At 59.5% G+C, this 12,301-nt stretch overlaps 1 protein-coding gene across 10 annotated transcripts in view; it reads right to left on the reverse strand.

Moving 5' to 3' along the window:
- Window positions 1-418: 418 nt before the first annotated feature.
- The window catches only part of COL11A2 (collagen type XI alpha 2 chain), a 30,528-nt gene continuing 18,645 nt past the window's right edge, over window positions 419-12,301 (reverse strand). For all 10 annotated transcript variants that reach the window (XM_063812870.1, XM_063812868.1, XM_016955251.4 and 7 more), the window contains 36 exons: window positions 12,226-12,279; window positions 11,864-11,917; window positions 11,710-11,754; window positions 11,572-11,625; window positions 11,400-11,444; window positions 11,201-11,254; window positions 11,048-11,101; window positions 10,760-10,813; window positions 10,229-10,336; window positions 9,988-10,077; window positions 9,750-9,803; window positions 9,412-9,519; window positions 9,166-9,273; window positions 8,970-9,023; window positions 8,813-8,866; window positions 8,510-8,617; window positions 8,257-8,310; window positions 8,023-8,076; window positions 7,744-7,797; window positions 7,528-7,581; window positions 7,080-7,187; window positions 6,652-6,705; window positions 6,402-6,455; window positions 6,215-6,268; window positions 5,493-5,546; window positions 5,120-5,227; window positions 4,958-5,011; window positions 4,764-4,817; window positions 4,415-4,522; window positions 4,208-4,261; window positions 3,866-3,901; window positions 3,626-3,679; window positions 3,244-3,511; window positions 2,547-2,659; window positions 1,988-2,194; window positions 419-1,539 (listed from right to left, as the gene is read on the reverse strand). In XM_063812870.1, the coding sequence (XP_063668940.1) occupies window positions 1,399-1,539; window positions 1,988-2,194; window positions 2,547-2,659; window positions 3,244-3,511; window positions 3,626-3,679; window positions 3,866-3,901; window positions 4,208-4,261; window positions 4,415-4,522; window positions 4,764-4,817; window positions 4,958-5,011; window positions 5,120-5,227; window positions 5,493-5,546; window positions 6,215-6,268; window positions 6,402-6,455; window positions 6,652-6,705; window positions 7,080-7,187; window positions 7,528-7,581; window positions 7,744-7,797; window positions 8,023-8,076; window positions 8,257-8,310; window positions 8,510-8,617; window positions 8,813-8,866; window positions 8,970-9,023; window positions 9,166-9,273; window positions 9,412-9,519; window positions 9,750-9,803; window positions 9,988-10,077; window positions 10,229-10,336; window positions 10,760-10,813; window positions 11,048-11,101; window positions 11,201-11,254; window positions 11,400-11,444; window positions 11,572-11,625; window positions 11,710-11,754; window positions 11,864-11,917; window positions 12,226-12,279 (2,835 nt within the window). In that variant the 3' untranslated portion in view covers window positions 419-1,398. The remainder of the gene's footprint in view (window positions 1,540-1,987; window positions 2,195-2,546; window positions 2,660-3,243; window positions 3,512-3,625; window positions 3,680-3,865; window positions 3,902-4,207; window positions 4,262-4,414; window positions 4,523-4,763; window positions 4,818-4,957; window positions 5,012-5,119; window positions 5,228-5,492; window positions 5,547-6,214; window positions 6,269-6,401; window positions 6,456-6,651; window positions 6,706-7,079; window positions 7,188-7,527; window positions 7,582-7,743; window positions 7,798-8,022; window positions 8,077-8,256; window positions 8,311-8,509; window positions 8,618-8,812; window positions 8,867-8,969; window positions 9,024-9,165; window positions 9,274-9,411; window positions 9,520-9,749; window positions 9,804-9,987; window positions 10,078-10,228; window positions 10,337-10,759; window positions 10,814-11,047; window positions 11,102-11,200; window positions 11,255-11,399; window positions 11,445-11,571; window positions 11,626-11,709; window positions 11,755-11,863; window positions 11,918-12,225; window positions 12,280-12,301) is intronic.

Here is a 12,301-nt window from a genome sequence, read left to right on the forward strand (position 1 = left end):
ACAGCCCTGTCTTCATGACAGCACAGCACAAGGCTGATGGGGAGGGATAAGGTGACCAGAGGTACAGATGCAGTAAATGTCTTGGAAGTGGGCCTCAGCCTCCCCATTTACAGAGATTAGACTGGGCTATGTAGCACCGTCCCACCCACACCCAGAAGCAATCGCACACCGGTGTCAGAAACTGGAGCCATAGGGACCCCAAACCCCTACCTGGTGTCCCTGGGGCATTGTTTGTAATTTTATGCTAGTCACCCAGGCTTTGTAAACTCTGGGCCCTGACACCCCCGCTGGACAGGGCTTGCAGGGTATCTGGATTAAGCCATACAATTCTGGTAACCACTTAGCTGGGAAGAGGAAGCATCAGATGGGTGTCGGGGGAGACTGAAATAACAACACAAGCAGTGACACAGACACCTGGGAGGAGACAATCACATTATTTAACCATCAGTCAGCATGGAAGCTGGGCACAGGGTCCTGGGAGTCCCTTCCATATGCCACACATTAACCCTTTAATTGCAGGATCAGGGAAAGTGAGGGGTGCCCAGGGGAGGGACAGGGTGGCAACGAACATACTCAGTGGCTCAGGGCCATGGCAATTTACCAGCCAATATAGAAGAATTTTAATATTCCAGCCATCTGCGGGATGCAGCCCTGCACACACCCCACACTATTCCGTTTCTTCCCTGGGGGAGCATCCTGGCCCTCAAGTAGCAGGCAGTGCCTGCCAAACCCAGACCAAGTGGAAGAGACAGTGGGCACATGGGCCAGGCAGCCAACACCTGTGGGTTAGAGAGCCCCACCCTGGCAGAGTCAGAGCCCTGAGGCCAGGGAGACCACATATTCCAACTTTCACAGTGGGTGCGACAGGTGAGGTGGGAGGAAGGTGGGAGGGAGGTGGGGTTCAGCCCTCAAACCTCCCTACACACAGTCACTGAGGAAAGTCCTGACTCCAGGATGTGGGTGCCGGAGCCCACCCCTGAGACCCCTGTCTCCAACATCTGCTGATTTTTGTTGGCGTTTCTCTTTTTTGTTATTTTGCTTTCCACACTTTAAATAATTAATATAATTACTTTTAAATACAAAATACACCATGTCCTTTCTCTTCTCTTCCATTTGTTTGGGGTGATTGGGAGGTGAGTTTTAAATAAGGGTGTCAGCTCTCTAACGGGTCACAGGCTCCAGGTGGGAGGGCCAAGAGCCCCAGATGCCACTCCTCCAGTGGGGTGTCCAGGCAACCACTTCACCCCTCCCGTGGCCTGCCCCTGACTGAGGGCTCTCCACGCCCTGGCCCAGGGCTCCCTAGATAGTGAGGAGCCCTCTTGGGAGGTGGCACAGAGCTGATGTTGTGGGATTCCAGGTGGGCCTGGTTCCGATGGACAGGATCAGACAGAGACGGTCCTATCCCATGAAGCAGACAGGCCCCAGCAGCACCCCTCCCCGCCTCGGTGGGGCTCCCAGGTCTGAGAAGGAGGCATCCAGCACTGGCAGCTGCTCCAGCACAGGCGTTCGCACCTCCAGCACCGTCCGGCCTTGCTGTGTCTTCAGGGGGAGACAAGGAAGAAAGTGTGAGCAGGATGGAGGCACCCCCCACCCCCTAACCTCAGGCCCAGGCTCACCTCTCCTCTGAGCACCTTGGCCCCATCAGGGTGACTCAGGATGTACAGACTGGCAGTGTCTGTGTGCCCATGCGTGTGTGTTTGCTTCTCCCCCACCGTGTGCCTCTGCTGGGCAGCCATGTGCCAGTCTGTGTACACGTCTGCATTACCGTGTGTGACGCTGGTGTTTGTACCCAAGTGAACCTCACCCGATGGCTTCCATCCTTTCCACCCTCCTCACCGGCTTTTGAGCTCCCTCAGGCATCCCTGACAATCCAGCAGGACGGACTCCTCCCTGCTCCCCCTGGGTGCCCTGCCCAAGGGGTCTTCCCACCTCCTTCCTCCAGCCTGAGTCTGAGATCAGCCCCCAACCCAGCTCTTCCTGTTCCCACCTGGCAGCCATCTCTGAATTCTTTGACATAGGGGCTAGTCTCCGGGCTCAGCTCATCCTCATTGGCCCCACGGAGTCTCAGGGGACCGTCACGGGCTGCTCCAGAGCAGGGGTAGGAGACGTCCTGGTGGGCTGAGACGCTGAGCAGCCGCAGGAAGGTGAGCTGGACCACACCCACTGGGGAGCCCTCTGAGTCCACGTAAGAGAACTGGAAGGAGAGAGAGGGCTGGCCTCAGAGGGAGACAGAGACGGGCCTCAGAAGCATCTACAACACCAGGACAGCTGAGCCAGAGTCATGAGCAGGGAATGGCTGGAAGGCAAGGGCTGGGAAAGAAGTGAGGGGCTGAGTGGGAGCCAGGAGACTGGGGGTACACGAAAGGCAAAGTGAGCATCAGAGGACCGGTGAAAAGGAAAGGAAGAAAGAGCTAAGAAGTGGAGAAGGGGTGGCAGGCTCCAGGGGGGGCAACAGCCAGGGGACTGTCACCAAAACCCAGAAACCACTAAGCCCTGAGGGGGTGCACTATGGGGCAGGGGAGGGGCAGCGAGGGGCCAGCTCTCACCTGCGTGACGTCATCCCTAGGCGTCACACAGGTCTCACCCCCTGCTGTGAAGTTGCAGAAAACTCGGAAGGCATCCCGAGCACAGCCCTGGTTGGGGTCGACCCAGTACTCTCCTGTTGGGTGAGGGAGAGGGGAGGTCAGGGCCACCTAGGTCCAGGCTCCAAGATGCTCTTTGCCCCCACATTCCCTCTTCCCTCCCAGCCCTCCCCATCATGCTCTTAGTCTCCTGGTCCTCCTCCCTCCCAGAGCCCTAGAATCTAGCCCTACTGCTGGATTCTACTGCCGCATCCTACTGCTGCAGCCTACTTTCATCACATGACACCTCTGCCCCCAACAGTAACCCCAGGCCCTCTGACTGGAGGAGGTCCGAGTATGGACAGCCTCATACTGGGACAACATGTGGTTGCAGGCGCTCACACAGATTCATCTGTTCAGGTGCAAACAGGTGTGTGCACGTATGTATGTTTATCTGCTCCTGCAGACACTGGGCTGATAACCAACTGGTACACACTGACCCAGATCAGTTGCTAAAGTATTGGGATACTTCTGACCTGGTTGGTAAATAGCTGCAGTTCCCAGCCCCTCAGCCCTCACCCTTAACCCAACACCTTCTCCAAGACTCCCCCAGCATCCATTCTGCTTGTTCAGTACCCATGCTGTTGGGGAGATGTTTGTGCACCCTGAGGCTAGCACTGACCATCGGGAAGCTCTGGGTGGCACAGCTTCAGGTCCTGGCAGGTGCGAGCAGGGCTGTCCTGGGTCCCTGTTGGCCGCCTCATCTGCTCGATCTCCTCCCGCAGGGACTCGAGTGAGCCAAAGATCTCCTCCAGCCCCCCAGGACTGCCGGGGGCTCCCCCGGTCGGTATGGCCTCATCTTCCTGCATCAGACGGCTTCCATCCACCGAGCGCCGAGTCTTCTTGGGCATCTGAATGGGCAGTGGCTGGATCACCTCGCCTGGGGGACCCTGGGTGCAGGGACAGATGGAGAGGGCAAGAGACGAGGTTGGTGTGAGGGTGAAGTGTGGCAGCAGTGGAGCAGAGGGGTACGGCCCTGGGAGCAGCCCTGACTCCTCACTCACCGGGTGTCCTGGAGGGCCCTGCACACCCTTCTCTCCCTTGGGTCCGCCTGGGCCCTGACAAGGAATAAATAAGGTCATGGAGGGGTCAAGAGGTCAAGCATGGATCAAGGTCACAGAAAGATCAAATCAGCCTCCTGGCTGAAATAAGGGGCTCCTTGGGGGGAGTCTATTTGTCCTGGAGAGACATCATCAAGTCCAGAGGGGGTGGAGCAAAGGTCAGAGCTGAAGGGGGTCACTCACTGTGGCTCCTTTGGCTCCTTTGGGGCCAGCAGGTCCCTGTGAAATGAGGAACAAGAAAGAGACGGTCACTGCAGGGGAAGGACAGGACTCAGAGGAGCGGGGAGGCAAGGTCCCAAGTCCACAGGAGCCTCGGGTTACTACAGGAGGGGCAGTCCTGTGGGAATACCAGGACATTCAGAGCCCTGGAAGTATGGGGAGGAGGTACTGGTGGTGACAGGACAAATGGGGGACCCTGAGGACTATGCTTGTTAGGCTGGTAGTTCCATGGAAGTCGTTGGGAGGCTGTGGGTGGGCAGCAGAGGGGTTTAGGGGATTTCGTGGAGGAACAGAGGCAGTACTCACGGGGAGGCCGGGGGGACCTCCAGGACCAATGGGGCCGGATGCTCCTGGGATACCCTAGGAAGGGTAGTGGCTGGTTCAACTGGGTCCTCCTCCCACACCCTCCTGAGCACCTGCTCGCTTACCCACAGCTGAGTCCCAACTCCAACTCCACCCCTCTCCACCCCACTCTCAACCCCCACAACTTCCGGGACCATGCCCTCTACTCACCATCTCACCCTTCTGCCCAGGGGAGCCCTGAGGCCCAGGAAGTCCCCGATCTCCCTTCTCTCCCTGCTCACCCGGGGGCCCAATCAGTCCAATGAGACCTGGGTGGCCCTAGAGAAGGGTGCAGGCAGTCAAGAGAATGCAAAGAGGAGTCATGTGGATGGGGGAGAAGGGCCAAGAGGACATGGAGAGGGAGCCGGGCACAGGGTCCGTGAGTGGCCCTCACTGAGCAGGGACCCCCTGGGACTGGCTGCCGGAGGCCTGAAGCAGAGCAGTGGGCACTTGGGTCCCACAGGTTTCAGGGGCGAGGTGATGGGAGAGACACCTGGCCACGTGTCTGTCTGTCACTCACCTTCTCTCCCTTGGCTCCAGCATCGCCCCGGAGACCAGGCAGCCCTGGGGGTCCCTGTGGAGAGATGGGAAGTCATTCTCTTGAGGGAGAGGTGGGACCAAGTTCTCCCCAACAGCCTCCACTTCCTCCAGGGCTTCAGCTCTGTCCCAGGGCACTGCCCTCACCCCTCACCCAGCCCAATCCCAGTCACTCACCACAGGACCTGGGGGCCCAGCCTGGCCTGTAGCTCCAGGTCGGCCTTGCTGACCCTGAAGATTTGAGGGGGCCACAGGGGTCAGGAGGAGCATCCCCACACTGCACCCCTCCCATGGCCCCTCACTCCCACCCCAGCCCAACCCTTCCCTGCAGTGACTCACCACTGAGCCTGGGAGCCCCCTCAGACCATCAGGGCCAGGTTTCCCTGCTGGGCCTGCAGGACCCACCGGGCCTGTCTTCCCCGGGGCACCTATAGCGCCAGGATCTCCCTGAAACACACACAAGGAATGTGTCCTGAAGGGCAGAGGAGTGGGGTGTGGGCAGGGGGCAGAGGGTCCAAGGTGGGAGGTGGGAGGCAGGGAGGAAGGGCCAAACTCTAGGAGCCCCTAGCGCAGGAACAAGTACAGGGAACGCCTGTCCCCATAAGGGCCCAACATGGGAGAGGTGGAGATGGGGTAGGCATCTGGAGACGGAGGCATCTGAGGGGTGGGAGGCGAAGGGGATGCTCCAGCACTAGGGCAGCCTTTCCCTCACCTTGGCTCCCTTCCCTCCTTGTCGCCCCTCGGGACCAGGCGAGCCAGCAGGACCCTGCAGATGGAGTGGGAAGGAAGAGCACATGAGGCCGTGGGCAGCCAGGCTCAACTCTTCCCCCTTCCTGTCCTAGACACACACATACACATGCACACACACACATGTGCATACACAGGGACACGCGCCGAGGGCCGATTCACAGATGTGCAGAACAGATACAGCTGTGACAGTTGTGAAAATACTGGGTAGTCTGTACATTTGGTGAAGGGCCACTTGCCCACACCCTACCTGGTGGCCCATCTCCTGCCCCAGAAACTAAAAAGGTTCACCCCTGGCCCACAGAAAAGCTGGCCAGCCCCTCCTCCAGTTTCCATTCTGCTTTGTCAGTAACCACCACTACCCCTGGTGAAAACATACACACCAGAACCCAGGAACAAACATGCCTGAGATACCGCACACCCATCAACCCACCAGCTCCTGCACACACACTCGCCCAGTGCAATGAGATACCGCATACCCTTAAACCCACCAGCTCCTGCACACACACCCTGCCCCGGGCAATGAGATACCACACACCCTTAAACCCACCAGCTCCTGCACACACACCCACCCAGGGCAATGCAGACACCAGGCACCTCCCCACCCATCCCACCTGCCATTGCCCAGCCTCCATCCACACAGCCCAGGGACTGCCTCCCAAGGTCTCAGGGGTCCACCTCACTTACTCGCTTTCCAAGTGGCCCTGGGGGTCCATTCTCCCCGGTGGGACCAGGGGATCCCTAGGGAGAGAGGAATTGGGGTGGCTGAGTGTTTATCCTCCAGCCAAGGGACCCCTCAGGAGTGGGGCACAGAAGAGGGGTAAAGGGGATGAGGCTTGGGCTCAGGGGGGTGGTGGGGTCACCAGGCACTCACAGGCTGTCCTGGCTCACCATCCTCGCCTCGGTCACCCTTAGCACCATCCTGGCCCTGCAGAAGTGAAGCAAGGTCAGAGGTGGGCCCCCAACCTGGCTGGCATCACCTCCAAAACTGTCAATACCCCATCCCCTTGCCCACCCTGCCATACCCCCAGCTTCCCAATACCCAAGCCCGGCAGCCACACAGAGGACCCCCCCCATAGAAGCCCCACCCTTTTTGCCCCTTCCCTTCTCTGAGTAAGACTCACCCGAGGGCCACCTTCTCCAGGGGGGCCAGGGTCACCAGGAAAACCAACAGGACCCTGATCCAGATGGAGAATAAGAGTCAGGGTCACAGCTCCCTAAGCCCACCCAGCACAGACGCCCACAGGCACACGCCACTGCCTCTCTAGAGGCAGTGCCCACCAGTACCCCGCAGGAAGAGGTCTCCTGCACCCCTTTCCCTACCACGTGCACTGCGTGTTGTCTAATTCCTCAAGGTATTAACTGCAGGGCATCTCTCACTTTCTCTCTGGATCCTAGACCCCAGGCATCCCTCTGGATGCCCCATTCCCAGAGCATCCCCCAAACTCCAGGGCTCCCCACACTCCAAGATCCTCCCTCACACACACCCATATTCCCAGGTCTGTCATTCACAGGGCCTGAGAGGACTCAGCCCCCACCGCCCCAAACTCACAGGGTTCCCTTTGGGGCCATCATCGCCTGTGGGGCCTTTAGGCCCTGGTGGTCCTGGCTCTCCTGGCTGCCCCGACTCTCCTTTCTCTCCACGTTCCCCGCGTGGACCCTGCAGAACAAGCGGAGGACACAGATGGCCCAGGGAATCTTGAAGATCAGGGATGCAGCCTCTGCTTCCGAGACACCTTCAGCCATCCCCTACTCCCCTCAGTGACAATGGGACATACACAGAAAGTCAAGCCTATAAGGGGAGTTCCCTAGTCCCCTTCCCTTCAAGAAAGGGGAAGAAGGGCTCACTCAGACCAGGGATCAGGCCTCATAGAGGATGGCAGGGAGCAGAGACTCTTGCTGCAGAGGAGTTCCAGCTCAAGGAGGTCACAGGAAAAGTGGAGGCAGGATTGAGGCGGGTGACGGGGACTGGGGAGTAAGGCCTTGGAGCTGTCACTCACCTTGACACCTGGCTCGCCCTGGATCCCTGGAGATCCTGACTCTCCTGGTTCCCCCTGCAAAGAGATTAGAGTCAAAAACCTCCTCTCCTTCCCCAGCCAAAAAATTCTGACATTCCCCACATCTCATTCTCTTTTGTCTCCCCACCCAAAATTGGCAGAAATCCAACTCCCATCCCCCACTTCCATGACTGGTCCACTCACCCCCTTCCCAGTTACCTTCTCTCCAGGGGGACCCAGGTTCCCAACACCTCCTGGGGGACCTTGTGGGCCCTGGAAGAGGAACAGAAATAGGTGTCATTGCTTAGGATGGAGGTGCCATTTCAGGGGCAAAGTCCCAGATGAGCAGCCCAAGGTTACAGCAGTGAGGCAGTGGAGGCCTCCCGGGAGTAAGGGCTTCTCTTGGCCCCTGAGACGATACTAGAGTTTATGGTCTGGGAAAGGGAGGCAGAAGACCAGACACATTGGTCTCAAGGGACAGGGGCTGAGATGACTCACATCAGCGCCATTGGGTCCAGCTGGACCTCGAGGTCCTGGGGGGCCAGGTGGTCCCTGGGGGAAACAGATACACCACAGATGAGGAAGGGAAGTGAGATGGCTGAGCATGAATGGTGGAGAGAGGAGGAGGAGCAGCCAGGCCAGGGAGTTGGCAGTGGGGTGTGGGGTGGGGGCTGGCCAGGGAGGGGGGTGACTAGTATTATGGTGGCTAGGGTCAGTAGGGGTCACACTCACCATAGGACCCACATCTCCTGTTTCTCCCTTCTCCCCAGAGGGGCCTGGCAAACCCTGTGCAAGTATACAAAACATGGGCCCAGGTGACCACCCCACCCAAAGCACAGCCCTAGGCAGATAGGCCCCACAGTCCCCTCCCCTCAGACTCCACAGGCCCTCCAGTCCTCATCGGCAGGCTGCTGGCAGGGTCTGGGGCAAAACATCACCCCATCCTGACCCCACCTCTCAGCCCCTGTCCTATCCCCCAACACACCTGTAGGCCAATGGGTCCTGGGGGCCCATTGAATCCTCTTGTTCCTTCATCACCTTTGGCTCCAAAGTGTCCCTGGGGTCCCCGAGCTCCGGGCTCCCCATCTGCTCCCTGCAGGGTTGAGGGAAAGCAGAGACAAGACACAGGGATGGGTCATGGGTCAGGTGCTCTCTATCCACAAATACCACACACAGCTGGGTGCCAGGCCCAGAGCCCCTGCTCCCACTCCCAGCCACAAGGGCAGAGGGGAGCTGAGGGAGGACCAGAGGCTGCTGGGCCTTCGGTGGGGGTGGAGGGGTCACTCACCGCTGCTCCAGGCTGCCCCACAGGACCAATGGGTCCAGGGGGTCCAGGAGGGCCCTGGGTAAGAGAAGAGAGTCAGAGACACCAAAACAGGGAGAGAGATCAGGTGGGACTGAGGTTAAAGGCCAGGAGGTCAGAAGTCAAGGTCATGGACACTTACATGTTCACCCTTGTTCCCTTTGGTGCCCTTCTGTCCAGGGTCCCCCACCTCACCCTGGGAGGAGAAGGCAGACAAGATATTAGAGAAAGGTGATGGGTAGAGTGGGAAGTATGACATGACAGGGGCCAGGGGTCATGCCCAGGTCAGCCATCTCATCTGGAAAGAAGATTGGTCAGGGTCTGTGGGGTCCCCTCACCTTGTCTCCATCCTCTCCAGCCACACCTGGAGGCCCAGCAGGACCAGGAAGCCCCACAGGACCCTGCACTCCATCTCGGCCAGTCGGGCCAATGGGGCCCTTCTCACCCTGTGGGACAGGAGGAAGGAGTCATGGCCTGGAGGTGACCCTCACCCTCAAACACCCCACAGGAAACTTGTCATAGCCCATCAACCCTAGGCTCACAGACCCCTCCCCAGTACCCCTCCCCAGGACCCCCACACTCACTGGGACACCTTTCTCTCCTGCTGCTCCAGGGGGACCCTGCGGGCCTGGGCGCCCTGGCGGACCAATGGGTCCCCCTGATCCTGCTGCACCTCGTTCCCCAGGGGAGCCCTGAGAAAGCAAATGGTCAGACCCCCAGGAAGGAGACCCCAGCCCGCCCATACCAGAGAAACTCGGACCACAATTCCCAAAAGCTCCCAAAATCAGATGCATTCTGGCTGTCCCTGGACAGCCTCTGCCCAGCCCCACAGCCCCTGGTGGTATCAGAATGCCACTCTCACCCTTCCTCACCCACCCCTTTCCCAGGTCCTTTCTACCACCCCCCGGAACCCCAGACTCACTGCAGGGCCAGGGGGGCCAGAAGGACCTTCATTCCCCTTCAAACCAGGTCCACCCTATGAACCAGACGTTTGGGGAAGATGAGACTTCACGAAAAGAGAAGGGTGAGAGCTGGAGAGGGAAGACAGGCTCCAAAAGATGGAAGTGGGGAGTGACATGGAGGGGGTCAGGGACAGGGTCGGGGGGGGACTCAGGATGCTTGGTGCTTGTGACAGGCAGGGGTCTGGGAGTCACACTCACAGCAGTGCCTGGGAGGCCTCTCTCTCCTGGGAATCCCCTCAGACCAGCAGGACCATCCTTCCCTGGGGCCCCAGGGGGACCAGGGTCACCCTAAAAGGAAAGGAGAGGTGATGAGCCACAGCCATGCTCCCAAATTAAACAGAGAGCTCTCCAGCCCCCCCTCAAATCTCCAACTACCTGTTCCTTTCAGCACCCCAATCCCCAGTTCCCCCACTTCCCCTCTGCCTGGCCCCTCACTGACCTTTGTTCCTTCTTTTCCAGCCGTCCCAGGTAGTCCCTGCTCTCCAGGGGGCCCCGGGGGGCCTGGGTGACCTCTCTCCCCCATAGGGCCGGTTTCTCCTGCTGCTCCCTAGACAAAAGCAGAGAGAGTTCCTGCTCTCAGGCCCTTCATCTCGCTGTCTGCCAGAAGAGCCCACCCTGGCCACCCTAAAACACTCCTTCAGAACCCCTTTATCCCTGCCCCAAAGCTCCTGGGAAATTCCCCGGCATTCCTGGGCCACTGCTGGGTTTTCTCCTGCCCCATGTGGAGTAACTACACCACCTTGTGTCTCTGTTGGGGAACTGCCTCTCCTGGGGGACAAGACGATGAGAATGCACCCCAAAACAGACTGAAGTTCAGGACCCCTGCCTGAAATCCCAGCCCCCACCATTGACCCCAGCCCCAGGAGTCTGGGTCAGGTGGACCAGGGGCAGGGGCGTGTGACCGAGAGAAGAGGGGCAGACAGACTAATGCTAGGGTCAGGGGTCCATTCTCTCCTAGGGACAAACCTACCTGAGGTCCCACCACTCCTGGAGGACCAGGGGGGCCGGTCTTCCCTTGGAAACCCTAGGCGAGGAAGAGAGGAGAATGCAGTGAAAGCAGGTGTGGGCGCTGTGGGGTAGATTCCCAGGAGGAAGGATCCCAGGCAGGATCACACCGAGCCCTGGGCCCTGGGTCTGAGCAGCACCAGGGCAGGCTCCACTCTGCCAGGAGAACGTCCCTGTGGGCTTTCCAGACAGCTCTGGGGTTAAAGGGTCTGACGGAGCCCCCTGAGAATGGGTAGCCAGGAGCATCACTCACCACTTCTCCTCTTTGGCCTGGGTGTCCCGGCAGCCCGTCCTTCCCAGGGGGGCCCTGGAAGGGGTTCAGTTGTCAGGTGAACTCTCAGCTGGAAAGCGGGTAGGGAAGAAGGACTCAGAGAAGCAGGTGGGTCAGAGCTCGGGGTCAACTTACCGGGGGTCCTTTCGGTCCAGGAAACCCGTTGGGACCCTGAGGTCCAGGGAGGCCCTAGAGACAGAGGTGGGGGGAGTCAGGAGAATGGGGGCAGGGGCTGAGTGGGGGAACTCAGCTTCCTTCCTGGGGTGAGGAGGGAGCTGGCTCACCCAGGCTCCCTGGGGACCTCAGGGGAAGGGGACTTTCGATCCACACTCACCCTCTCTCCAGGGGGCCCATGGGGGCCATCACCACCAGATGTTCCCTGTGGGGGGAAACAGAGTCAAGGAGTGGGAAGAGCTGCTTTCCAGCTGTCCCCGAGGTCAGGATGTTGAGGGAGAGCTGGGGCTGAGTGGGCAGGGGGCAGTTGGAGCCTTGTAGAGACCACTCACCTTAGCTCCAGACTTCCCAGTGGCACCTCGGGGTCCCCGCTGACCCCGTGGACCCTACAGAGGGAAGAGGAGTTGTCAGAGAAACCCAAATGCCCCCCTCTGGACCTTGAGCCACCTGTTTCTCTCCCCTGCACTCACCGTGGGGCCCCGTTCTCCCCGAGGCCCTGACTTCCCCGACAGGCCCTGGTGGGAATGAAGCAGAGAGAACATTACCCAGGGTGAGACTCCCCACAGACCCCCTCTACACCTCTCCAGCCCTTCCCTTCTCACCCCCTCCCACCCCCCAGCTTACCCGGGCTCCCTTCTCTCCACTGGCACCAGGAAAGCCAGGAAATCCTAGGGACCCCTGGTGAGAACGGAGAAGGGGGGAAATTGAGAAGTTATGAAAGGTAGGGTTCAGGAAGGGGCAAAGGGGGTCAGGAGAGGCCACAAAGGCAGTGGCCAGGGAGACCCGAGCTCTGCCAAGAACTAAGTGGCCTTGGACAAACCCCTGCTGCTCTCTGGGCCTCTTTCGGTCATCTGTAAAATGGGGGTCAGCTAAATTCCCTCTGGGGTCCCCCACTGCCCTGCATCTGTGCTTTCTGGAATCAGGGATCAGGGAAGGGAAGAGGAGGAGGGAAGAGGAGGAGCGGCACGTATGGGGCATGGCATCACCTTGGGTCCCTGACGTCCAGGATAGCCAGGCAGACCAGGAACACCCAGCTTGCCCTGTGGAGGGACAGGAAGCAGT

Source organism: Pan troglodytes, chromosome 5 (genome assembly GCF_028858775.2).
Source record: "Pan troglodytes isolate AG18354 chromosome 5, NHGRI_mPanTro3-v2.0_pri, whole genome shotgun sequence".
Lineage (NCBI taxonomy): Eukaryota > Metazoa > Chordata > Mammalia > Primates > Hominidae > Pan > Pan troglodytes.